Source organism: Aedes albopictus, chromosome 2 (genome assembly GCF_035046485.1).
Source record: "Aedes albopictus strain Foshan chromosome 2, AalbF5, whole genome shotgun sequence".
NCBI classification, from domain to species: Eukaryota; Metazoa; Arthropoda; class Insecta; order Diptera; family Culicidae; genus Aedes; species Aedes albopictus.
Genome location: NC_085137.1, coordinates 47,083,555 through 47,109,631, shown reverse-complemented (window position 1 = coordinate 47,109,631; position 26,077 = coordinate 47,083,555). Strand labels below are relative to the sequence as shown.

Sequence of the window (26,077 nt, the reverse complement as noted above, 5' to 3'; positions counted from 1 at the left end):
CCTGGTACTCAGAACTTGTCGTAGAGAAGGTTCACCAAGTCCTCCAAAGTTGTTTGGTGACGCACAGTGCATTTACTTCCAATTTTCTTAAGTTATTCTACTTGGTACTCAGAACTTGTTATAGAGAAGGTTCACCAAGTCCTCTAAAGTTGTTTGGTGACGCACAGTTCATTTACTTCCAATTTTCTTAAGTTATTCTACCTGGTACTCAGAACTTGTCATAGAGAAGGTTCACCAAGTCCTCTAAAGTTGTTTGGTGACGCACAGTTCATTTACTTCCAATTTTCTTAAGTTATTCTACCTGGTACTCAGAACTTGTCGTAGAGAAGGTTCACCAAGTCCTCCAAAGTTGTTTGGTGACGCACAATACATTTGCTTCCAATTTTCTTAAGTTATTCTACCTGGTACTCAGAACTTGTCGTAGAGAAGGTTCACCAAGTCCCCTAAAGTTGTTTGGTGACGCACAGTTCATTTACTTCCAATTTTCTTAAGTTATTCTACCTGATACTCAGAACTTGTCATAGAGAAGGTTCACCAAGTCCTCTAAAGTTGTTTGGTGACGCACATTTCATTTACTTCCAATTTTCTTAAGTTATTCTACCTGGTACTCAGAACTTGTCGTAGAGAAGGATCACCAAGTCCTCTAAAGTTGTTTGGTGACGCACAGTTCATTTACTTCCAATTTTCTTAAGTTATTCTACCTGGTACTCAGAACTTGTCGTAGAGAAGGTTCACCAAGTCCTCCAAAGTTGTTTGGTGACGCACAATACATTTGCTTCCAATTTTCTTAAGTTATTCTACCTGGTACTCAGAACTTGTCGTAGAGAAGGTTCACCAAGTCCTCTAAAGTTGTTTGGTGACGCACAGTTCATTTGCTTCCAATTTTCTTAAGTTATTCTACCTTGTCGTAGAGAAGGCTCACCAAGTCCTCTAAAGTTGTTTGGTGACGCACAGTTCATTTACTTCCAATTTTCTTAAGTTATTCTACCTGGTACTCAGAACTTGTCATAGAGAAGGTTCACCAAGTCCTCTAAAGTTGTTTGGTGACGCACAGTTCATTTACTTCCAATTTTCTTAAGTTATTCTACCTGGTACTCAGAACTTGTCGTAGAGAAGGATCACCAAGTCCTCTAAAGTTGTTTGGTGACGCACAGTTCATTTACTTCCAATTTTCTTAAGTTATTCTACCTGGTACTCAGAACTTGTCGTAGAGAAGGTTCACCAAGTCCTCCAAAGTTGTTTGGTGACGCACAATACATTTGCTTCCAATTTTCTTAAGTTATTCTACCTGGTACTCAGAACTTGTCGTAGAGAAGGTTCACCAAGTCCTCCAAAGTTGTTTGGTGACGCACAATACATTTGCTTCCAATTTTCTTAAGTTATTCTACCTGGTACTCAGAACTTGTCGTAGAGAAGGTTCACCAAGTCCTCTTAAGTTGTTTGGTGACGCACAGTTCATTTGCTTCCAATTTTCTTAAGTTATTCTACCTGGTACTCAGAACTTGTCGTAGAGAAGGTTCACCAAGTCCTCTAAAGTTGTTTGGTGACGCACAGTTCATTTGCTTCCAATTTTCTTAAGTTATTCTACCTTGTCGTAGAGAAGGCTCACCAAGTCCTCTAAAGTTGTTTGGTGACGCACAGTTCATTTACTTCCAATTTTCTTAAGTGTTACGTTTAAGTTTGTTTCGACACTATGTTAGTTAGAACATAGAAATGAGAACACAAAACATACGCAGAAACAGCAATTATTATGCTGAATCCGCCACGCACGTCAACATCGTTTCGTTCAGTGTAAATCGTTTCGAGCATCAACGACCAATTCAAATAACCGTCAACATAAAGGCCTTTCGCACAGCGGCGACGTAAAAGCAAGCGCCGCCGGACAATGACGGTTTGATTGCACTAACACAGCCGCAAAAACAGCAGCAGCAGAGCTCGATCCGATCGCCCGTTTTGTTTCACCGTCAGATCAATTGTCTCCGTCCGTTCGATCGCATTGGAAGCGACCACGCGAGTGAAATTTGTCGCTTACCAATTCCGCATGGAAACTTCCTGCTGGCGGGAAAAATAGCACGACGTACAACTATTCTTGTGCTCCGCAGGTGAGTGAGAAATCCAAATCCTCGTTTGGCCGCAAAATAGTGAGGTTCTCGACATTGTAGGACGACGGGACGAGTTGGCTGAATTAACCCATTGTCGGCACGTGCGGGTTAACCTCCAAAAACGTTGGTCACACCGGAATCCAGTTAATTGGTCGGTTGGAAGATAGAATTGCCCACAGCACATTGGAGAACATCGGACCCGACGAGTTAAACCGGTAAGCCAAAATTCCATTACCCAGAGAATGGGAACTGATGAAATCTCCGCTCTGCAGACACACCGCTGGAAGCACCGCGTGGGGTGCGAGCGCACGAGAACGACGCCATATTGACGGACAGTGCATTTGCGCGGGACCAGAGGCCTTCCGAAGGAAGTACGTTGACAGAACCATCTCGAAATCAAGCAATCGCTGACCATCTGGTGGCCGCAGGGCCTTTGTTTACATCTTATTTTCAGTTTCGCTTCGCGAGACGGAAGTGGCATCGCGTTCCAGCGGCGGAGAATAGGCCAGGTAGCGAGCAAGCTCTCGGATCCGAGAGGTCCAATCACGGGAGGATCGCTCCGACGGACGGGTCGAAGATCGAGACCGCATAGTGGACGACACGAGCATTCCCATTCCGATTACGGGTTTCTTCGACGTTCGACCGTGGACACACCGGAAGCTAACAGGGCCGAGTGGACGAGACGAGAATTCCCACTCCGGTTGTGCATTCAGCTGCGTTCAACAGCGGAACCCAGCGGCGAATAGGGCAGCTCCAACAGAGTCAATCCACGGAGCCGTCCGGGTCCGCTAAACGAGCTGCGATCAGGGTGAGTGGACGTCACCTACGTACTCACTCCGGTCCGACATCGACTGGGCGCTCTCGACGGTACGACGTGGCACGGTGAGAAGCACCGGTGGGCCAAATTCCCGACGGTTCGAGGACGAGCACGAACAGCGATGATGGGTCAGCGGATGACCTGTGCGTTGGCGGCGGAGCGGCATGGGGGACGCCCCAAGAAGATAAGTGCTAGCATTTAAGATCATATTTGGCGATTGCCACTCCAAATGTTTAGCTAGTAAGCCAATAAGCTAGAGAGGAAGATGGGTAGACCCAAATATATGTATTAATCTGCGATTTGATGTTTTTGTGGTTTGCGTTGAGCCTTTGCCCTTCAGTGTTTGCGGTTTTTGTTCTTTAAGCCTCGCTAACGGTATTTTGCTCTATCCGCTACCGGGGAACTTGCGACACTGGCGCCCAACTGAAAATCCACAATTAAACTACCGTTTAGCGATTTTTTTTTGGTTTGTGATCTTAAGATTTGGTTTTGTGCCTTTTTGGTTATCCGGCCAACGATAACCAATATATTTTAGCCCTTTACGCATAAAATTCGATACATAACATGGACTACACACACTTAACAGACGAAGAGGTGACGTATGAGCTGGCTCTGCGTCACGTAGTAAATTTAGGACCCACTACCCACAGAGGGAAAGTCCTCCGTCTGAAGGCACTCCTCCAGGAGGAATCCTTAAGAGATAACCAGCCCACTAGCTCAGCCCATGTAATGAGTCCACAGTCAAACATTGAATACTGTGAAACTCAAATACAGCAGCTGCACATAAGCACTGAAGCGGCAATTCGAACAGCCGATAGGGCTGCGATCAATCAATGTCGAACGCGGCTGACCCACTATCGCGACAGATTACGTTTGATCAATCCTCCGGTCGAACTGAGAGAGTTGCATGGAATGTTAACCATGCACGTGACTGTTTTACTCAACAAAGTGAATGGTACTAGTGTAGTGAGTAGTGTGCAACGCGGTGAGATCGAGGTGAATCATACAAGTTCAACGGATGCCATTAGAAGGAGTAACGACGAAGAGGAAGGAGCAGTCGGCGGAACGACGGATGCCACGATTCCAGTGGGCAACAGTTCAAATCAAGAATCCACACCGCCGCCAGCATCACAGCAGCCTCTGATGACATCATTCTCTGGTGGACAGGGACGAGGATTGCTATTTTCGAGTTCGTTTCGAGCGCGAGACAACGAAGATGGAAGTGAAACACAGCCTAGACAACGGAACACCTCACCACCGCCTCCCTACCTTCAACGGGAGCGAGAAACATGGAACCGGACAGCTCGAGAAACACAATCACGAGAAGTTCACGAGCTGCAATCGATAATAGTGGAGATGCAGGAAAGAGAGCAGCGGATGCACGAAGAATATTGCCGAATGCGGGACGATCTGGAGCGGCTAGTGCGTCGAGAACGACCAGCGCCGGAACGAGTGGATGATCGACGGATTCAGAAGGCCGTGCACAACTGGCCTTTCAAGTTTCGCGGCGAGAAGGACACTACATCACTCAACGTGTTCCTAGATCGCGTGGAAACGTTCGCGAGGTCAGAAGGCATGAGTGATGCCACACTCCTGAGCTCCATCAAACACCTACTACAGGAGGACGCCATCGACTGGTATTCACGAGCAACCTCGCAAAACCTGTTGCGCACCTGGGACCAGTTCAAGCGAGAGATTCGAAGAGAATTCCTGCCCAGCGGGTACTCCCAAATTCTCCGTCTGGAAGCTAGCTTCCGATTCCAAGGAAGGGAAGAATCCTTCGCGAAATTCTATCGCGACATTTCAGCGCTCTTCCGCTTCGTCGATCCACCAATTCCAGACGACGAAAAGTTCTTCCTGGTGAAGAAAAACATGAACGAGAACTACGCTGCCATCGTAACAGCAGCGAGGCCTCGTTCACTGGAAGAAATGGTGGAAGTCTGCACCGGATACGACGAGACGAGGATGCTTCTGAACAGACAACGCAGGATTCCCATTCCGCACAGCGCGCTTCTGGAACCGAACTTCGCTACACCAGTAGTTCCTAGCAGACCGCCACCGGTTCAGCATCACCAACAGCCACAGCGGTTCAACAGAGTTCACGCCGTGGAGGTAGAAGAAGGCGCATTCGAGCACGAAGCAGCGGAGGAAGGACCAGAAGACAATTGGCAGCACAACATCGACGAACTGGTGGAGCAAGTCAACGCGTTGAAATTGAACATTGAGCGGAGGTCTGCGAGACCAAGCTTTGCGGCGTGCGACGAAAGGCAGACAAGGCCAACGGATAGGTACAACCGGACAGAGGCTGACGTCCTGCGAGCAGCGCGGCAGTACACAAGAGAGGCGCAAACGCCGGCACAGCAGCAGCGGCCGCAAACCGCATCGTACCAGACTCGGCTACCACAACAACAGCAAGAACAGCCGCAAAGAGCACAGGGCTGGCAGGCACGACAGTGGATGCCAAGCTCGGATCAGGGCGACAATAACCGAAGAAGCCAACGTCTGCTGCCAGAACCAGCCAGACAACGGGAAGATCGCCAAATACAGCAGGAAGAAGCTCCGAACGGCCAACGGATAGCAATGCTTTGCTGGAACTGCGACGAGGAGGGTCACAGATTCATGGACTGTCCGAAGCCGCAAGCCATCCTATTCTGCTACCGTTGTGGAAGGAAAGGCTACTCGCTGCGCAGTTGCTTTACGTGCCGCATGGACGCGGTAAACTACCAAGCGGAGAACCAGCAGTAGAGGGGAGCAGCTCTCCGCAAAATCTCGGAGACCCCTCCGATATCCCGGAATTTCAAAACCTCAACTCGATCATTATCAACCCCGGAAGTGACAATCGACCGCACGCCGTCATATCAGTGCTGGGAAAGGAGTTGACAGCTTTGCTGGACAGTGGAGCGAACTGCTCTCTGCTAGGAGGAAAAAGAGTCGAGCTGGCGGAAGACTGCGGTTTGCAGAAAGGAAACGTCAGCGGCGGAATAAAAACGGCGGACGGCACAAGACACAACATTTCGCATTTCGTCTATCTCCCAATAGTGTATAACAACCGCAACGAAGTTCTTCCAGTGCTTTTGGTACCTTCGATTCCAGACTGCGTCATCCTAGGGATGAACTTCTGGGAAAAGTTTGGCGTCAAAGCGGTGTGTTGCACACTAGAAGCGAAGCAGGAAGACCAGATCAGCGAAGACCAGGAGATGAAGCAGCTCAGCCCCGAACAACAACGGCGCCTAGAGCAGGCGATCCAGAAGTTTCCGAAAGCGGTAGAGGGAAGACTAGGACGCACGAAGCTGTACGAGCATCGAATCGATGTGGGGAATGCACCGCCCCGTAAACAACGGCATTACCCTATGTCGCCGTATGTTCTACAGGAGGTCAACAAGGAGATCGACCGGATGATAGCGCTGGACGTCATTGAGGAGGCGCAGTTCTCGCCATGGAACAATCCGCTGGTCGCCGTCAAGAAGAAAACTGGGCAGTATCGCGTCTGTCTGGACGCGCGGCACCTCAACTCCATCATGGTGAACGAGGGCTATCCGATACCCCAGATTGCAGCGATCACCAACAACCTCCGAAGCAGCAAATACATTTCTTCGATCGATCTCAAGGATGCCTTCTGGCAGCTACCACTTCATCCAGGTTCGAGACAACTGACAGCCTTCACCGTTCCATCCAGAGGTCACTTCCAATTCAAGGTGGTGCCTTTCGGGCTGTGTACGGCAAGTCAAGCCCTAGCGAGACTTATGACCCACCTATTCGCCGATCTAGAACCGCTGGTATTCCATTACCTAGACGACATCATCATCTGTTCCGAGACATTCGAAGAGCATATCGCTCTGCTCGAAGAAGTAGCCCGCCGGCTACGCCAAGCGAATCTCACGATTTCATCGGAGAAGTCCAAGTTCTGCCGGAAAAGCATGAAATACCTAGGCTACGTGATCGACGAGCAAGGTTGGCGAGTAGACGACGAGAAGATCCAAGCGATCGTACAATTCCCGACTCCAACAACGCGCAAAGAAGTGCAGCGATTTCTCGGTGTTTGCAACTGGTACCGACGCTTCATCGCCGGTTTCTCGCAGCTAGCAGCTCCGCTAACAAACTTGACGTCAGGAAAGACCAAGTTCCGTTGGAATCCGATAGCTGAAGAAGCGTTCCTAAAGCTGAAAGCAGCTCTGGTTTCGGCACCGGTACTGGCGATGCCGGACTACAGCAAACCGTTCGCCATAGCGTGCGATGCCAGCGACACAGCAATCGGAGCAGTGCTAACGCAGGAGATCAACGGCGAGGAACATCCCATCAGCTACTTCTCGCAGAAGTTGTCAGCGTCGGAGAGAAGGTACTCGGTCACGGAGCGGGAGTGCCTCGCAGTGATCCGAGCGATCGAGAAGTTTAGAGGCTACGTAGAAGGAATCCGGTTCATTGTCCACTGTGACCATGCAGCACTCAGCTACCTGAAGTCGATGAAGAACCCGACGGCTTTGATGAGCCGGTGGCTGTTGCGTCTGAACGCGTTTGATTTCGAGATCCGGTACAGGAAGGGTTCCATCAACGTTGTTCCAGATGCTCTCTCGAGGACGGTGGCAGAAGCAGTCTTCACGGTAGACCAAGTCCTGGATCCGTGGTACAGGAAGCTGGTGGACAGAGTAAAGAGCGAAGGAGATAAGTTCCCGGACTTCCGCATAGCAAACGACACGCTATTCAAGAACTGCCGTTGCAAGGACGAAGTGGGAGCAGTTTACCACAAGTGGAAGCAAGTCATTCCGAAAGAAGAGAGATTCCAGCTAATCCGAAGATTCCACGACGAACCAGCAGCAGCGCATCTTGGTTTCTACAAGACCTGGCATAAACTACAAGCCCACTACTACTGGCCACAGATGCAACAGGAGATTCACGATTACGTTATGAACTGTGCGACCTGCAAAGCGTGCAAGGCACCGGGGAAAAGAATGATGCCGCAAATGGGAAACCCGAAGCCGGCGAAGACTCCTTGGGAGATGATATCGGTAGACTTTGTCGGTCCGCTCACACGTTCTAAGCGAGGAAACACAGTGCTGTTGGTAGTAGTCGACTGGGTCAGCAAATACGTAATTGTGAAGCCGATGCGCGCAGCAGATTCGCAGAAGATGGTGGAGTTCCTGGAAGAAGAAGTTTGCCTGAAGTTCTCTCGGCCACGGCTGATACTGTCCGATAACGGGAAGCAGTTCGAATCAATGGTGTTCAAGTCCTGGCTAGCGAAACACAAGATCGGCCACATGAAGACAGCGTTCTACTGTCCGCAGGTCAATAACGCCGAACGCGTCAACCGCGTCGTAGTAACCTGCATCCGGGCATTGTTGGACGGCGATCATCGAGAGTGGGACGAAAAACTACCGGCGATCACGGCGGCGATAAACGCTGCTCGGCACGAGGCGACGGGCGTCAGTCCCCACGAAGCCAACTTCGGACGGAACCTGTTGTTGCACACGGATCTGTACACGCAGCAGGAACTCAACACGCCAGAAGACCCGAAGGTAGCGCAGGACCTACGACTCTCGGCGATTCGTCGAATCCAGAAGCTAATCATCGAGCGGATCAAGAACAGCCACCAACGGGCGAAGCAGCGATACAATCTTCGCACAAGATCAGTAGCGTTCAAAGTCGGAGACTTGGTTTGGCGGCGATCGTTCGTACTCTCCTCGAAGGCGGACCAAATCAACAGCAAGCTTGAGCCGAAATTCGTTCCGGCCATCGTCAAGGAGATCATCGGGACGAACCTGTACGTGCTAGAGGATGTTCTGAGCGGCAAGAAGGGAAGGTTCCACGCAAAGGACATCAAGGCGGACTAAACGAACGTGTGCAAGCTATGCAAACAGGCGGTGCCTGTCAACAAAGAAGCAAACGCTGAAGAAAACACCATAGTTGGGCATTATTACAGCGAACAGGAAGGCAGAGAAGCTTCAACCGGATTCTGCACTTCCGTTATACCGATTTGACGACTACATGTACTGGAATCTTCGTTCCCAGCAGCGAGATTCCGGGCCGTTCAAGCTATGTACACAGGCGGTGCCTGTCAACCACGAAGCAGCCAAGCTATCAAAACACCAATCACTGGGAGATTTGACCACGAGAGCTGAGGATGAGAAGCCGTCGCAATACTGCTCCACCACAGCAACACCGATTGTGAGTCGACAGCTAGGATTTCCGTACAGCCGTACGAGGTTCCACAAGGTTAAAGCTATGTCCGCAGGCAATGCCTGTCAACCATGAGTACCACGCTCCAAAAACACGTAACAAACGGAAAATGGTAGAAAGTCAGGTGTGATGAGCAATAACTTCTTTACGACTACCTCTCCACCTCGACAAATCAGCCAGCTTTGTGGTAGACCACGATCTTCGCCAGGAACAATGAACGATTTGTGATTCCATCACCCGATCCGTCAGAAGGCCGAACAGTAGCAAATGGAGAATCAACATGCGGTACCCAAACACTTCCATCGCGCCAGGAGGTGTACCGTGAGCCGTTCGCCAAGCGAGAGAAATGGCACCCTGTGATTCTGGAAACGGAACACAGGTTTCTCGTCAAGGCACCAGATGTATTCTCTGATAGGAGGAGTGGAGACCCGGAGATCGACGACCAAACATCGGTTCGGCGCGGAGTCGAAGCTTACGGCCACTATCAGGCGCAGGGAGACAGCAACTGGAGAGCTTTGGGAGAGCAGCAGGATGTAGCAAGAAGCCTACAGCGGGCGCGGGAAATTGGAACCCTGAAAACCATCGTGAGTAGGGAGGCTCCAAATACCAGGACGAAGACACGCCAAACACCAGGACGAATCGACAGCCTACTGAAGGCGAGGGAGACTGGGACCCTGAAAACAGCAGTGAGTAGGGAGGCTCCAGATACCATGTCAAAGAGCGCCGCAACCATCAGCCTACAGCGGGCAAGGGAGACTGGGACCCTGAAAACAGTAGTGAGTAGGGAGGCTCCAGATACCAGTACAAAGAGCACAGCAGTCATCAGCCTACAGCGGGCGAGGGAGATTGGGACTCTGAAAACAGCAGTGAGTAGGGAGGCTCCAAATACCAGGACGAAGATGCGCAGCAACCAACAGCCTACAGCGGGCGAGGGAGACTGGGACCCTGAAAACCGTCGTGAGTAGGGAGGCTCCAGATACCAAACGATCCAGACAACGAGTGAAGCGCAACAACACCCCGAGGAACCCTCACACCGAAACACACTAAATGGTCATGCCGTGAGCCGATCGAGACAAATCGAGCCCATCATCAAGAATTCGACCATCCTCACTACACAGAGCTATGAGTGGCACCACTACGAAGGAACAAAATACGATCTCGGCAATCCAAGCACATCCACGACTGGATGGTGTACACGAACCCTCAAGTGTTTCCAGTCAATTCGAATGCGTGGCCAAGGGTTAAAGATCTGGGGGTCGTCATGAAATCTTCATCCCAAAAGTAACGCGACCAGGGGCGCGGTAAAACCCTATTTCCCGGGCTCATGACGATTTAGATTAGTAAATTTTTCTTTTCTCAGAATATGCACAAACCAGAACAAACCAATTTTGTCCTTGTAGATAGTCTGTAAATATAGCTTCTTAATGTTTTGTGTGCGATTAAGCCTATTTTAGTCAATACAATAGGCTAGAATCCGATTTGAATGTTTGCCGTAGGATTCGTGGAAGCTGGACAAGGACATTGGTCAGAGACGATTTGAGAGGTCGAAGATTTTGCCAGGCGCAGCTGGCGTGAAGTTTAGTTAGCATTAGGATTATGCAGTTTGGAGGATAGAGAAGATTTGGCAAGCGACCAAGGCTTGCGTATGAGTTTGGTTTTAGTTGAGGAAAAGATGTAACTTGAGGTCTGCTCAAGAGTTAGGTTGACCGACTTGTCTCTGACCATCATCCTAGAAGGATGACTGAAGATTTTGTGAATTTTTCATAAATCGTTTGATCACCGATTTATGAAAAATTCTTCCGCTACGGTAGAGTTGTGTTACGTTTAAGTTTGTTTCGACACTATGTTAGTTAGAACATAGAAATGAGAACACAAAACATACGCAGAAACAGCAATTATTATGCTGAATCCGCCACGCACGTCAACATCGTTTCGTTCAGTGTAAATCGTTTCGAGCATCAACGACCAATTCAAATAACCGTCAACATAAAGGCCTTTCGCACAGCGGCGACGTAAAAGCAAGCGCCGCCGGACAATGACGGTTTGATTGCACTAACACAGCCGCAAAAACAGCAGCAGCAGAGCTCGATCCGATCGCCCGTTTTGTTTCACCGTCAGATCAATTGTCTCCGTCCGTTCGATCGCATTGGAAGCGACCACGCGAGTGAAATTTGTCGCTTACCAATTCCGCATGGAAACTTCCTGCTGGCGGGAAAAATAGCACGACGTACAACTATTCTTGTGCTCCGCAGGTGAGTGAGAAATCCAAATCCTCGTTTGGCCGCAAAATAGTGAGGTTCTCGACATTGTAGGACGACGGGACGAGTTGGCTGAATTAACCCATTGTCGGCACGTGCGGGTTAACCTCCAAAAACGTTGGTCACACCGGAATCCAGTTAATTGGTCGGTTGGAAGATAGAATTACCCACAGCACATTGGAGAACATCGGACCCGACGAGTTAAACCGGTAAGCCAAAATTCCATTACCCAGAGAATGGGAACTGATGAAATCTCCGCTCTGCAGACACACCGCTGGAAGCACCGCGTGGGGTGCGAGCGCACGAGAACGACGCCATATTGACGGACAGTGCATTTGCGCGGGACCAGAGGCCTTCCGAAGGAAGTACGTTGACAGAACCATCTCGAAATCAAGCAATCGCTGACCATCTGGTGGCCGCAGGGCCTTTGTTTACATCTTATTTTCAGTTTCGCTTCGCGAGACGGAAGTGGCATCGCGTTCCAGCGGCGGAGAATAGGCCAGGTAGCGAGCAAGCTCTCGGATCCGAGAGGTCCAATCACGGGAGGATCGCTCCGACGGACGGGTCGAAGATCGAGACCGCATAGTGGACGACACGAGCATTCCCATTCCGATTACGGGTTTCTTCGACGTTCGACCGTGGACACACCGGAAGCTAACAGGGCCGAGTGGACGAGACGAGAATTCCCACTCCGGTTGTGCATTCAGCTGCGTTCAACAGCGGAACCCAGCGGCGAATAGGGCAGCTCCAACAGAGTCAATCCACGGAGCCGTCCGGGTCCGCTAAACGAGCTGCGATCAGGGTGAGTGGACGTCACCTACGTACTCACTCCGGTCCGACATCGACTGGGCGCTCTCGACGGTACGACGTGGCACGGTGAGAAGCACCGGTGGGCCAAATTCCCGACGGTTCGAGGACGAGCACGAACAGCGATGATGGGTCAGCGGATGACCTGTGCGTTGGCGGCGGAGCGGCATGGGGGACGCCCCAAGAAGATAAGTGCTAGCATTTAAGATCATATTTGGCGATTGCCACTCCAAATGTTTAGCTAGTAAGCCAATAAGCTAGAGAGGAAGATGGGTAGACCCAAATATATGTATTAATCTGCGATTTGATGTTTTTGTGGTTTGCGTTGAGCCTTTGCCCTTCAGTGTTTGCGGTTTTTGTTCTTTAAGCCTCGCTAACGGTATTTTGCTCTATCCGCTACCGGGGAACTTGCGACAAAGTTATTCTACCTGGTACTCAGAACTTGTCATAGAGAAGGTTCACCAAGTCCTCTAAAGTTGTTTGGTGACGCACAGTTCATTTACTTCCAATTTTCTTAAGTTATTCTACCTGGTACTCAGAACTTGTCGTAGAGAAGGATCACCAAGTCCTCTAAAGTTGTTTGGTGACGCACAGTTCATTTACTTCCAATTTTCTTAAGTTATTCTACCTGGTACTCAGAACTTGTCGTAGAGAAGGTTCACCAAGTCCTCCAAAGTTGTTTGGTGACGCACAATACATTTGCTTCCAATTTTCTTAAGTTATTCTACCTGGTACTCAGAACTTGTCGTAGAGAAGGTTCACCAAGTCCTCCAAAGTTGTTTGGTGACGCACAATACATTTGCTTCCAATTTTCTTAAGTTATTCTACCTGGTACTCAGAACTTGTCGTAGAGAAGGTTCACCAAGTCCTCTTAAGTTGTTTGGTGACGCACAGTTCATTTGCTTCCAATTTTCTTAAGTTATTCTACCTTGTCGTAGAGAAGGCTCACCAAGTCCTCTAAAGTTGTTTGGTGACGCACAGTTCATTTACTTCCAATTTTCTTAAGTTATTCTACCTGGTACTCAGAACTTGTCGTAGAGAAGGTGACGCACAGTTCATTTACTTCCAATTTTCTTAAGTTATTCTACCTGGTACTCAGAACTTGTCGTAGAGAAGGTTCACCAAGTCCTCCAAAGTTGTTTGGTGACACACACAATACATTTACGATTTACTTCAAAAGTTGATGAATTTTCTTAAGTTGTTCTTCCTGATACTCAGAACTTGTCGTAGAGAAGGTTCACCAAGTCCTCTAAAGTTGTTTGGTGACGCACAGTTCATTTGCTTCCAATTTTCTTAAGTTATTCTACCTGGTACTCAGAACTTGTCGTAGAGAAGGTTCACCAAGTCCTCCAAAGTTGTTTGGTGACACACACAATACATTTACAATTTACTTCAAAAAATGATGAATTTTCTTAAGTTGTTCTTCCTGATACTCAGAACTTGTCGTAGAGAAGGTTCACCAAGTCCTCTAAAGTTGTTTGGTGACGCACAGTTCATTTACTTCCAATTTTCTTAAGTTATTCTACCTGGTACTCAGAACTTGTCGTAGAGAAGGTTCACCAAGTCCTCTGAAGTTGTTTGGTGACACACACAATACATTTACGATTTACTTCAAAAATATATAAATGTTCTTAAGTTGTTCTTCCTTGTACTCAGAAATTGCCGTTGAGATGGTCACCAAGTTTACTTAAGTTGCCTGGTGATGCACAATACATCTCTTGGGTTTTCATTAGACTACCCTAATAATTCATTCCTAGGTACCGTAAGCATGAGTTAACCTTCCTCATGCATTACGTTGGCAGCAGCTCGCTGACGTAGTGCACGGTTTGGGTCATAAATGACCCCAATGCACAAGGAGGGTTAATCACACCATGAATTAGGAGGAGTCACCTGTTTATTGGACTGTTTTTAGTAGGATTAGTCAATTGAGATAACCAATACCGACACTGCATAGCTCTCTAAGCTGAACGGGAAACGAAGATGATCAACCGATACCTACAAACATAATTGGAGGAATCCGTGTGAAGTTGTGTTGAATGATAAACTGAAGATCTAGATGCTTTTCACCGACGTGTATCCACTATATCCAATAAAAAGGCATTTCGGAATAACAATTCTACAAATTCATGTTTGCTATCAAAATTCACAAAACACACCTATATTTCGATCAGCGGATGCTTGAAGTACTCCTTTTGCTTGGACAGAATAGAGATACATATATCTTGCTCGTTATGGCACAGGCCAATGCAGTACTCCTGGGAAGCTCGGACCGCTATATGGCATAGATCAACACCACTGATGTCGGCCACCCGGATCAGCTCGATGTGGCGACCGATCACTTTTTCGAGCCACGATAGGACACACTCCGTGGATGCTGTGAAAGATGCAGTGCGCCAGGATGACGAACTGCTTCGGGTTGCCGATGGCGTTCTTTCGAACATTTCCATATTACCTGCCTCGGGTTGACCACCGGGTTGCGCTCCTTGCGAATCGTCTCGTGCGTTGCTATCTGCAGATTGAATTGAATGTTGAGATACCTATGTTTAGCCATTGCATAGTTCCGAACCTACCTCAGCGTTCTGTAGACCAGCGACTACACAGAAAAACGGAGCCAATGGTTTCGCTTTGGCCGAAGAACTGCATTACGGGAAAGTTTCTACAGACGATGTGCCTTGGTAAACACCTGAGGGTCAACGAATCGCAGTGACTGAATGGCCATCTCGATCAACTTTCCGGCGATGGAAACGTTCCTTATGGCGCGGATATCGGTCGCATTGCGGGAGCATTACCTTACGTATGTGAAGCGGTGACGGCGCTTGAACTGCAGCTGAATTAGATTTAGATTTTAAATACTTATATTAATGTAAATTAAAGCAAATTACCTTCAGTTTTGTTCATTTTCAGTTCCCGAACTGATCTGATGTTGACTATGCTGATCGCTTCATTACTCAAAACCAAAACAAACACTGAACGAAATGGTCCAGCTATTTTAATAAAACTGACGGGTGCACTTTTTTTTATATATTAATCTCGCCGAATCATCTTGAATCTTTTCGAATCTTTTTTAATCTTTTAAAATTATTCGAAAAAGATTACAGTGTCGCACCCCCTGATCATGATATGGTCTTCTACAAAGTTGTTCCTTAGGGTATCAACTACCATTCTTTCAATGCTGAGCTAAATCGAACTCGCTGAACCGGCGTACTGAGTGAGAGACTGTAGGCCATCCAATTTCCCATATATTTGGACTGAAAATCCCATACAAACCTTCAACTCATTTGCGCCAGCTCAGTTTTAAACCGATTGAGCTGAATCTTTCACGGATTGTTCTTCTCATCCAAAGGCACAATTCTAGAGGGTGCCCCGTGAGTTTTTCCAACTTTTCTTTCTCGCCATACAAATGTGGGCCGGTCTAATGGAGAACCATGGGAATGAAAGCATGAAAGAGTTGAGTGAAATATTTTAATGTGTTTTAATTCAAGTTATTTTATTGAAAAAAAAATCTAAAAGCTTAAATACGAGTATTTTTTTTCTCTTCTCTATGAAATGGGGGGGAGGATAATCTACTCAACAGAAACCTCACAACGGCTCAGGACCAGGTAATGTGCGGTTAAGACCGTCTTCTACAGTCAAAGTAGAAAACACGACTACATCCCCAACACAATGCACGCATTCCCAATGCCGCAAAATTCCACGTCTGTACGGGACCACCAGGAATTTGGTGGCCTTCAGTGAAATGTATCGGTACTCAAGTTATTAACAATAGACCATTCCCGTCTGACCTAACCCCACTTTTTTGCATTTTTCTTCGAAAGAGAATTCAATTTTATGATCATTGCCGTTTTTAAATTTTTTTTATATGTATTCCTGATTTTCATACAATTTTTTGAAAACTCGAAAATTCTCTCCAATTTGATATAAAAATCGCCGTGCGAAGTAGTGTGCACACCCCTGGTCTGTGGAGATGTTTTTGAGTGTGGAGATTATGCTTCCAACCCTGTCGGCAACCTGACATGTTTACATGTGAAATGTCAAACCCGCTGCAGCTCCATTGGATTACGCGATACTCGCCTCCGGAGGATTTTTTTATTGACGATTCCGGTGCATCAAAAGAAAAACAAGCACGGTTGCCGATTCCGTCTACCCCCATTGGTGTGAACACTTCTAATCTAAACACGGACTTCCACTAATCACATCTAAATAAAAGGACGCCTCATCGAACATGAATGTCAACATCCTGGATGCATATACACCACAGCTCAGGCAACAGCGGAAGTACTGGCAGGCCCTAGGACAGGCCGGAATATAGAAACCTATTGAGAATCGGAACTGGCAAATGCTGAGCGGCAGCAGCAGCGAAACAACTACGATCCCGAGGGAGAAAAGGACAAGAATCATATACTCCCCCGATTACGAAAAAGATACGAATGGAGGAGGAATTTGTAAGTATATTTTTATTTTATTTGCATGAACCGTTTACTCACATTCTATGATCTTCCCAGAACGCCACTGAGGATGATTTCACAAGGATTTAAATGTCGCACCCGGTCCCAGCGGTCTTAACATCTCTACCATCAATCGTCGCAGTTCGATGCCGACGGCAGCGTCAGGCGTATAACTATTGGGGAAGTTTCCGGAATGCTTTCTCCTTGTGGACGCCTTCCATATCCCCACAGTAGCAGTAAGCGTTAAATCGTCCCCCGCTGCGTATCAGTTCAATTGGTTACACCGCTAATCGAGTCACAGTACATACACATTTTGGGGTTTTCAGTGGACCGCCGATTCCGGAGGAGCACGAAGCCAATGAAATCCTATCGGTATCGATTCGACAGCGCATCAGAGTATCAGAGACAGAGTAGCAGTCAGAGTCGAAAACGTCTGCACATTCCACCAATCCGACATCAATTTTCGGTCGGAGGTTTCCTCTGCAGATGCAGCAGAAGCAGCTGCAGGAAGAAAAAAGTACTGAGGAGCGCGCTGCCGTGTCGGCGTGTCCATAAACTACGTAGACTTGAAGGGGGACGGAGGGGTCTGGCCAAAGTCTACGATCCATACAAATTTCGAAAATTTTGTATGAACAAAAGTCTACGAGGGAGGATCTGAGATTGCCAAAATTGAGTCTACGTAGTTTATGGACAGCGCCTGTGCAGCATAGTTGTCGCATGTTCTATGGGAATCCCTATTAACATGGGACAACTATGCCGCACACGGCAGTACGAGAAGTGGTTAATTTGTAATACAACGATGCGTCGGTGAGTACCGTGCGGTACCCATATTCTGAACGGTTAAGAGAACCTCACAATAGAAGAACAAAAATTCCCTCAAAGTATTATAAAATTTCAGAGAAAACGGAATTTCAGAAAAGATTCGCAATAGATTACAATTTAAAGGTATTATCACTACGATTCATTTTGAATGTTTTTTTCTCGATGGCAAGATGTCCCAGACTGGTTTATATTCGTTACATCGGTATTTATCAAGAATTGGTTCAATAGTCTTTGACAGTATAATCCGCAGATTCTCGTCCTAATGCTTCTGCACTTTCAAATGAAAGTTTAAAAAAAATCGAATTCATCATCATCTACTCTAGCTTTTCATCAAGAGGGAATTGTAAAAATTTCAACCGTCGTCAAACGTTGAAAATTCTCGGTGGACAACAAGAATTCCCGAGGATTCCCCGACTTTTCCCTGGTGGTTTCAAATTTCCGAGTTTTCCCTTGTTCGAAACTCTACCCTACACTAAGTCGCTGGGCAGCTGTAATAGCAGTTTGCTTGCCAATTCTCCGTTTTTCAACGAGAGGACGATGTATGGTTGGACGTCAACCTATATCAGTCGCCGGGTTGCTCGGCAAAAAGCTCTGAGAGTTCCGGTTTCGATAAGGCCGTTGTCGTCCCTGTCGAATACATATCACCCAACAAGAGTCTGGATGGCCATCGGACACCTCACTTCCGTATACGGCCAAACGAGTCTTTGGAGACTCTGAACCAACGTTCCGGCCTGTTGACCGATGCTTGACTGCGGCAGCTGTAAGATACCCGGACTTTTTCAGGCCCGGAAGCGTTTCAGCATGAACCGCAGCATCCGAATGTCTAGTCCCCGAGCACCGTACAGTTGTCCAATGAGTGCCACCGGAAGTTCCAGATCCTCTATGAAGAAGCCACTCAGTACCGACCGAGCTGCAAATTCCAACCACATTTTAGTTGCTATAGATGAAAGAGTTTCCAAATAGGTACTGAGTTCGCTCGGTGGATGATATCATGCGGCAGGTCGGTTCTGAACGAACCGATCAAATACAAACTGCCCAGTGGCAACAAGCACAAAAAGATACACCGGATCCGAATAGAATTCCACATAGATCGCGGAGGCATCGCTCCCGTGCCACAGGTCAACTGGCAGGACGGAAATCAGGCGGCGGAAAGCGATGACACACTGAAAACCTTTGTGCCCAAAACAATCAACACTGTATTGTGTATTATTTTTGTCGCCCAACAAACTAACGTGATCGGCGCAGGATCCAGCACAAACTTCCAAATCTGAGGAACTGCTGAGCGATGGCAAAAACAGCAGCAGCAGTAGAAGTATCGTGGCACCGTCTTCACTCAAACTGGGGAGATTCCAATCCAACCTGGATGTGGCGAACCGAAAGCCTCGGGCCCCGCAACCTGGTCAAGTTGTCCCTACCATTCTAACCAGATTTCTCCTGGGCGGGAAATAGGCAAACGTTACAGCTAGCTCACCCGAACACCTGGCAGGACTTGTTGCGCTCCCGGCGGCATCATTTATTGTTTTCGGTTTCGGTCTAAATTCACGGATTTGTGCGGGTCAACGAAATTTTCACGACAAGGAATCTGCTTCGACAGGTGGACTAGTTTTTATGGTGGTTGGTCAGAGCGGATGGGAGCTGATCAAAACAAAAAATACAAACGTCATATTTGACAGCCAGCTGATTGAAAATTCTCCGCATCTCTCCGAGAAAGCCGTAGAGGAGAGAGGGGCTCATCGAGCTTTGTGGAAAACAATTTTAAAGGAGATTACAGGGCTAAAGTGCTACTTCGCAGTATTTTCATTGTTTTTCAATAGTTAGAGGCTTCAAAACATATGGGTTCTTTGGGAAAGTTTGCTCAATAAATTGTCGGAAAGCCGTAGAGCACATAAAATTTTTTGACGGGAATGGTCTATTATCCTAGTGGCAAGTTAATTAGCGCAAGTGAGGGTTGACAAAGTTGATTGTTAGACAATGACACTTGCAATGACAACAGTCAAGTATTGTAGCAAGTCATGGGTTGCTTGTTTACTGATTGAATAATTGAATGCATGAAAATGCATTTAAATGCAGCACATATTTTTCATACATCTACAGTAGACGTTCGGTCGGTGCAAACGGTTTAACTGCAATGCTTTTTAACTGCAAGTCCGGTAAGTGCAACAAATTTGCAGTTATCGCACCGCCAAACGTCAAAATGGTGCGCCATGTTAGCCCTAATGAACAGTCGAATGAATTTTTCGTTCATTTTACGTCAATTGATGGCTTGTTGACACTGTCAGGCGTTGCAGTTAACGGATTTTCGTTCGCTAAGTGAAACGTAAACATGTTGCAGTTATCGAACGTCTACTGTAATGTTCCAATAGTGATCCACCCCTTGGTAGGCCTACTGCTCATCTTTTGCGAGTGTGTTAGTGTGACTGGCAACGCGACCAGAAGTCTAGTCGAATCCTGCTTGGAAATCGGTTTGTTTTCTCGATGGGGGTGGCCCGCGAAATCGCATTGTGTTGTTTGGGAAGGCCCGCTCGATGCATGTTAGGTAGGCGTAGTTTGTTCGAGTTTGACGTGCCTGCACCCTCCCTGTATTTTACATACCTGGCATATTCAGATTCGTTGGACCTTCTGTGTGCATGCTGTCGGCGTCAAAACTTTTGCCAGCATTTTCGGGACGTTCATTCATATGCGCATTCATTCATAAAACTAGTGTTTGTTTACATCTTTTACATCGACACCCACCCACTCATCCAAGTGCATCGTAAACGATCGGGATTTTGACGATAAACATCACAATAAATAGGTTTTACTATTGGTTTTTATAAATAAAAAATTTGAAATGAATGAAGCGGGGTGCAGCAGTTTTGAAGGTACGCTTTTCAGTTAGAAATTCATTGATTTAAGTTCAAACAACGTCTGGTTTTAGTGAAACAAGAACCACCGCCAAGCGAAGACGAACGCGGCCCGAGTCCGGAGGTTCAGGACGTTCGCGTACTGGACCAATACTGTCGGCTGTGTCTGCGCACAACTCCGGATTTTCTTGTGTCCCTAGTATCCTACATCGGTGGGCTTCCGATTCCTCATGTGTTCCGGTCGGTCACCGGACTCGAGCTGGTCCTAGAAGATGCGTTTCCTAGTAAGGTGTGCCAGGGTTGTTTGGACTCACTGGAGAATGCTTATAATGCACGGGAACGATTTGCCGCGAGCTATGCGTTGCTGGAGTCCTTCAGCAGTTCCAAAGATCGTTCGTTGATCGATCAGTTGAACGAATATCAGGGCGGTACGAACTTGGTTGTTAACGAGGAACCGTTGAATGCTAGTCTTGAGGCCACACCTACTGTAAGCGAGCCCAAAACTATTAAACAGGAACCGGACTAGACTTGGAGCCGGAGGAACCTCCAGATCAAGAATCAAAGAAAAACATTAAGAAGCGTGTCAATAATCGCTATAAAAGTAAAATCAAAAAAGCTATGCTCGATCCAAATAAATGTTATATCTGTGGGCACATACACGAAAATGTCGAAAGTCTTGAGGCGCATCTACCGGAGCACGTTGGAATGATTCCGTACCAGTGCGAGGAATGTAAAGAGGCTGGCCTTCCGGCAAAAATCATTTCCCTTATATTGCTTCACAAGCATTTTCGGATGCATGCCAGTGCAATAAAATGTCCCAAATGTCCGATTCGCATGTCAACGATGGCCGCCTTGTACGGTCACATGCAAACCTACCATGGCGAGAACAGTGATACCGAGTACACGTGCCAGATTTGCGACATGAAGCTGGTCAGTAAGTTTGCCTGGAAGAGACATGTGCGTTTCCACAAGGCAAGGGAAGACGGACGATACACCTGTACGATTTGTCAGAAGAAATTCGCCACGAAACCACACTTGACACGCCACGAAAGAAGTCACACGAATGAGCGGCCCTTCAAGTGCCATTTCTGTCCGAATAGCTATAAGACGCAGAATGTCCGGAACCGTCACGAACGGACTCACACCGGCGAGAAGGGCTTTCACTGTGAAATTTGTGGTAAACGGTATCGGCTCCGGAGTGTTCTGAACACGCATCTGGAGTCGGCCCACGGAGCACCCAAGGAACCGGAAGGACCGCTTCCAGTAATAAACTGTGATTTTGAGGGCTGCAACTACAGTACCACGAAGAAAGGCGCCATGTATAATCATAAGACAATTCACGAGCCCAAGTTCCAGTGTCAGTTTTGTCCGAAGCGATATCCCACTGGACAGAAACTGGAGATGCATCAGTTCGTTCACACGGGAGAGAAGAAGTTCCGCTGCCATCTTTGCCCGAAAAGCTTCCGTTCAAAGGTTCCGAAACTCATTAGGTTGAGTTTAACAGTTTTTATTGATAGAAATTTGAATCTTCCAGTTTACTTTGGATCAACACGTGGCAGCACACACCGCAACCGAACAGATTCCATGTGAAATATGCGGAAAAACGTTCGTGCGGGAGAGAAGTTTGAAGCAGCACCTTGTGAGGCATGCCAATTCTACATTGAATTTCGAGTAATATTTTTGTCTACTAGTCGTGTTGAATATTATTAAGCCATGTTCAATCTTTTCAGATGTGAAACTTGTGGTAAAAAGTTTCGATACCGGGGCGAACTAGTGAGACACGAAAAGACTCACGAGAAAGCTGCCAACAATACGAACTTGACAAGTGTTGGACAGGATAGTGAACAGTCAACGGTTACCGTGAAGCAAGAAGTAGAGGAGCTTCAAGGCCAATGACTTGAACAAGGACTGCAGGTGGCGACCATCAAACCGAATCGATCATTGCATATATGCCAGTATGATACTAAGCGCGAGAATTATTATGAAAATTAGTTGAATACCACATCTAGTTGTATCGCCTATACTGGATTATATGACTATAATGTTCTATTCAATAAACTGTCAAAACTTGGACTGCCCCCCCCCCCCTCGCATAACAGTCCCATCTTTGTTGGGGTCCCTATTCATATGGAACAGTTATGCGAGTGGGGGCAGTGTAGTTTAGACCTGTTCACTTTGAAACTTTTTTTCTCCGATTCCCCGTGACACATCAAATTATCAATCCACATGCAAAACCAAGTCTTCAGTCCAAAATTGAGCCAAACTGATGAAGATTTAAAGGTGTATCAAATCGATTTTGTGTTTTTTAGCCGTTTTCACAGAAATTTACTCAGAAATTCACAAATTTGCTCCGAAAAGATGCCAGAGATATTGTTAGGATATAGTTAGAACAATACTCTACAACTTTGCCGAAGACACTACGGTGTTTAAATCTCGCCATTTCTATAGGATTTTCTTATATGAGAAAATATGCACGCACGGTGTGCCTGATACCACTATTAACAAACAAAAATGTACTCCATACTCACACCCGGCGTTCGAAAGATATACTATTCTAGTATCTCCTCAGAAAATTTGAATATGTTTTATCGAGGGCAACCAAAGTTTTAACTGTCTGAAGATTTCCCTATATTTTCATAGAATTAGCTCATATATGGGAATATGCGGTGTTCTTTATATCTTAAAAAATAATAAGACTGCTAAACAAAATTTAAAAAAAAATCATATTATGAGATGAGAAAAAAAGAACAGGGTTTTGAAACCCTAGAAGTGTCATAGTGAAAGAATTTTCGAAAAAATATTGGACTTCGCAGTAAAAGACCGAAGTTTGAATTGAGAACTTGGGGTGTTCAATTGATATACGCATTTTCTAGGGTCCCAAACCCCTATTATTATTATTTTTTCATCCCATGACACGAACTAGTGTTGAACGGCGTCATGAGTTTCACAAATTCCAAAAGTACAATAAATATTTAAGCAACTTCTCTGAAAATTTGGCAACATTTTGTTTTATCTGTATTAACGAGGTTTTTAGCCCTAGGCTAGTTCATCTCGGGACCCACGCTTTACTTCCCTTCCGAAGAAAGAACTCAAACTTTGTGAGTTTGTCGGGAGTAGGATTCGACCCCAGGTCTTCGGCGTGATAGCTAAGTGTCCTAACCATCACACCAGGTCCGCTCCACATTTGGCAACATTTAATTGAGAGGAAGTGTTTGGCACCGTTTTTTTTTTTTTGTTTTTAAGCACGTTATAAATATATTGGTATCTTGTTGGTGAATTTGAAAACGTTTCATGGTGAAACGAGAGCTAAACTGAATTAACAGCCCAATGTTTTGGTATTTCTAGGAAGCTTTGTCAATCGTTGGTATAATGTTTAGGATATTGAAGCTGTTAAAGTAAACCTAAATGCTAATCGTTTTACTACCCAGCTTTTATACGTCATGTTACTAACGTGTCTTCCGTGAATTTAGAAATTTTACATTTGAATGATCATTAGTAACAACAATTTTAAGCTTTTATTTCAATTTCATTGGAGATATGCATACAGTAGACGTTCGGTCGGTGCAAACGGTTTAACTGCAATGCTTTTTAACTGCAAGTCCGGTAAGTGCAACAAATTTGCAGTTATCGCACCGCCAAACGTCAAAATGGTGCGCCATGTTAGCCCTAATGAACAGTCGAATGAATTTTTCGTTCATTTTACGTCAATTGACGGCTTGTTGACACTGTCAGGCGTTGCAGTTATCGAATTTTCGTACGCTAAGTGAAACGTAAACATGTTGCAGTTATCGAACGTCTACTGTACTACTGCTTTATCTATAAACACGTTAAAAACACTTACTGAGTTTTGTAATAGTATCGCAAAATATGTGATATATAATCAAAGTTTTAGATGAGTTACAAAATATATAATACAGTAGACGTTCGATAACTGCAACATGTTTACGTTTCACTTAGCGAACGAAAATCCGTTAACTGCAACGCCTGACAGTGTCAACAAGCCATCAATTGACGTAAAATGAACGAAAAATTCATTCGACTGTTCATTAGGGCTAACATGGCGCACCATTTTGACGTTTGGCGGTGCGATAACTGCAAATTTGTTGCACTTACCGGACTTGCAGTTAAAAAGCATTGCAGTTAAACCGTTTGCACCGACCGAACGTCTACTGTAGAGGAAAATCTTCAAACAGTAAAAAATTTGGTTTCCCTCGATAAAACATTTTCAAATTTTCGGAGAAGATACTAGAATAGTATATCTTTCGAACGCCGGGTGTGAGTTTGGAGTACATTTTTGTTTGTTAGTACAGTAGACGTTCGGTCGGTGCAAACGGTTTAACTGCAATGCTTTTTAACTGCAAGTCCGGTAAGTGCAACAAATTTGCAGTTAGGGAACGTCCATAAATTACGTCACGCTTTTAGGGGGGAGGGGGGGTTCCGTAAAGCGTGACAACCCATACAAAAATTTCAGAGGTCTCATACAAAAAGTGTGACATAGGGGGGAGGGGGGGTTGAAAATTGGCAATTTTTGCGTGACGTAATTTATGGACGCTCCCTTATCGCACCGCCAAACGTCAAAATGGTGCGCCATGTTAGCCCTAATGAACAGTCGAATGAATTTTTCGTTCATTTTACGTCAATTGACGGCTTGTTGACACTGTCAGGCGTTGCAGTTATCGAATTTTCGTTCGCTAAGTGAAACGTAAACATGTTGCAGTTATCGAACGTCTACTGTAGTGGTATCAGGCACACCGTGCGTGCATATTTACTCATAAGAAAATCCTAGAGAAATGGCTCAAAATCTTCAAATTACAAAAACTTTAGTTTCCCTCGATGAAAGATTTTCAAATTTTCAGAGGAGATACTAGAATAGCATATCTTTTGAATGCCGGGTACCACTTGGGTGGACATTTTTATTTGTTAATAACGGTTTTTGGCACACCGGGAATAATGATCGGAACCTGCCAATTAAGCCCATTCCAGGATTAGCTAGATACAGTAGACGTTCGGTCGGTGCAAACGGTTTAACTGCAATGCTTTTTAACTGCAAGTCCGGTAAGTGCAACAAATTTGCAGTTATCGCACCGCCAAACGTCAAAATGGTGCGCCATGTTAGCCCTAATGAACAGTCGAATGAATTTTTCGTTCATTTTACGTCAATTGATGGCTTGTTGACACTGTCAGGCGTTGCAGTTAACGGATTTTCGTTCGCTAAGTGAAACGTAAACATGTTGCAGTTATCGAACGTCTACTGTATTTAGTTTATACTTGTTGACAATAAATCGTGTCGACGAGATCAGCTGGGCGAAATATTGAGCATCGGTTTGATAATAGGGGGATTCACTTAACAGCGTAAACTGATTAAACGTCACGATCACCAAGGCAATCTTTGATTATTTCATTCGCAAAATCATGAAACATTTCAAATAAGCAGAAAATCATGGCTTACGCAGCAATTCAATCTGTTTAGTGAGTACCCCTAATGATCAATTTAGCTAAAACAATTCAATACGATGATGGAACTGCTTCTGTTTACTTGTTATCTATCTACCCACAAATCAGCACAACTACACGATGAAGGGAAACTTCATTCTTACTATGCACTCTACGGTTTCGAAACATAGCAGCCAGATTGCAATGCAAATTGCAAATTGCAATTAGATGCAGTGCGTAGTTTCATCAACTTATAGCTGGATCGAGACGCAAAAAAATCCTATTCCAGGACTCGAACCTTGAATCTTCGAATCGACAATCTCATGCTCAACCATCTGCACCAAATTTAAACTGATGCAGATGAGACAAAGAAGTGTAA

General features: G+C 46.1%; 2 protein-coding genes, 1 long non-coding RNA gene and 1 pseudogene across 19 annotated transcripts in view; 2 read left to right on the top strand and 2 right to left on the bottom strand.

Moving 5' to 3' along the window:
* The window catches only part of LOC109421509 (uncharacterized), a 486,639-nt gene that overhangs the window by 246,126 nt on the left and 214,436 nt on the right, over window positions 1–26,077 (bottom strand). The gene's annotated exons all lie outside the window — the stretch shown is intronic.
* LOC134287575 (uncharacterized) lies at window positions 1,687–6,184 on the top strand. 4 transcript variants are annotated; one of them, XM_062849629.1, is made up of 4 exons: window positions 1,687–2,102; window positions 2,163–2,317; window positions 2,375–2,473; window positions 2,531–6,184. In XM_062849629.1, exon 4 carries the CDS (start codon window positions 3,484–3,486, stop codon window positions 5,662–5,664), a length of 2,181 nt encoding a protein of 726 aa, XP_062705613.1. In that variant the 5' UTR covers window positions 1,687–2,102; window positions 2,163–2,317; window positions 2,375–2,473; window positions 2,531–3,483; the 3' UTR covers window positions 5,665–6,184. The 4 variants fall into 4 exon arrangements, with proteins under 4 accessions (XP_062705613.1, XP_062705615.1, XP_062705614.1 ...); XM_062849631.1 differs by having other exon boundaries at window positions 2,375–6,184; XM_062849630.1 differs by having other exon boundaries at window positions 2,163–2,473.
* LOC109410570 (uncharacterized) lies at window positions 13,898–15,253 on the bottom strand. Its single transcript, XR_009997387.1, has 3 exons — window positions 15,038–15,253; window positions 14,726–14,982; window positions 13,898–14,664 (listed from the first exon to the last, which is right to left on the bottom strand). It is a non-coding gene; the product is annotated as an uncharacterized LOC109410570 (long non-coding RNA).
* Window positions 19,837–22,336, top strand: LOC134287580 (oocyte zinc finger protein XlCOF6-like; annotated as a pseudogene).

What these genes read in the sequence shown, in the direction of transcription:
- LOC134287575 (XM_062849629.1), top strand. Translation starts at nt 3,484, where the DNA reads ATGGACTACACACACTTAACAGACGAAGAGGTGACGTATGAGCTGGCT.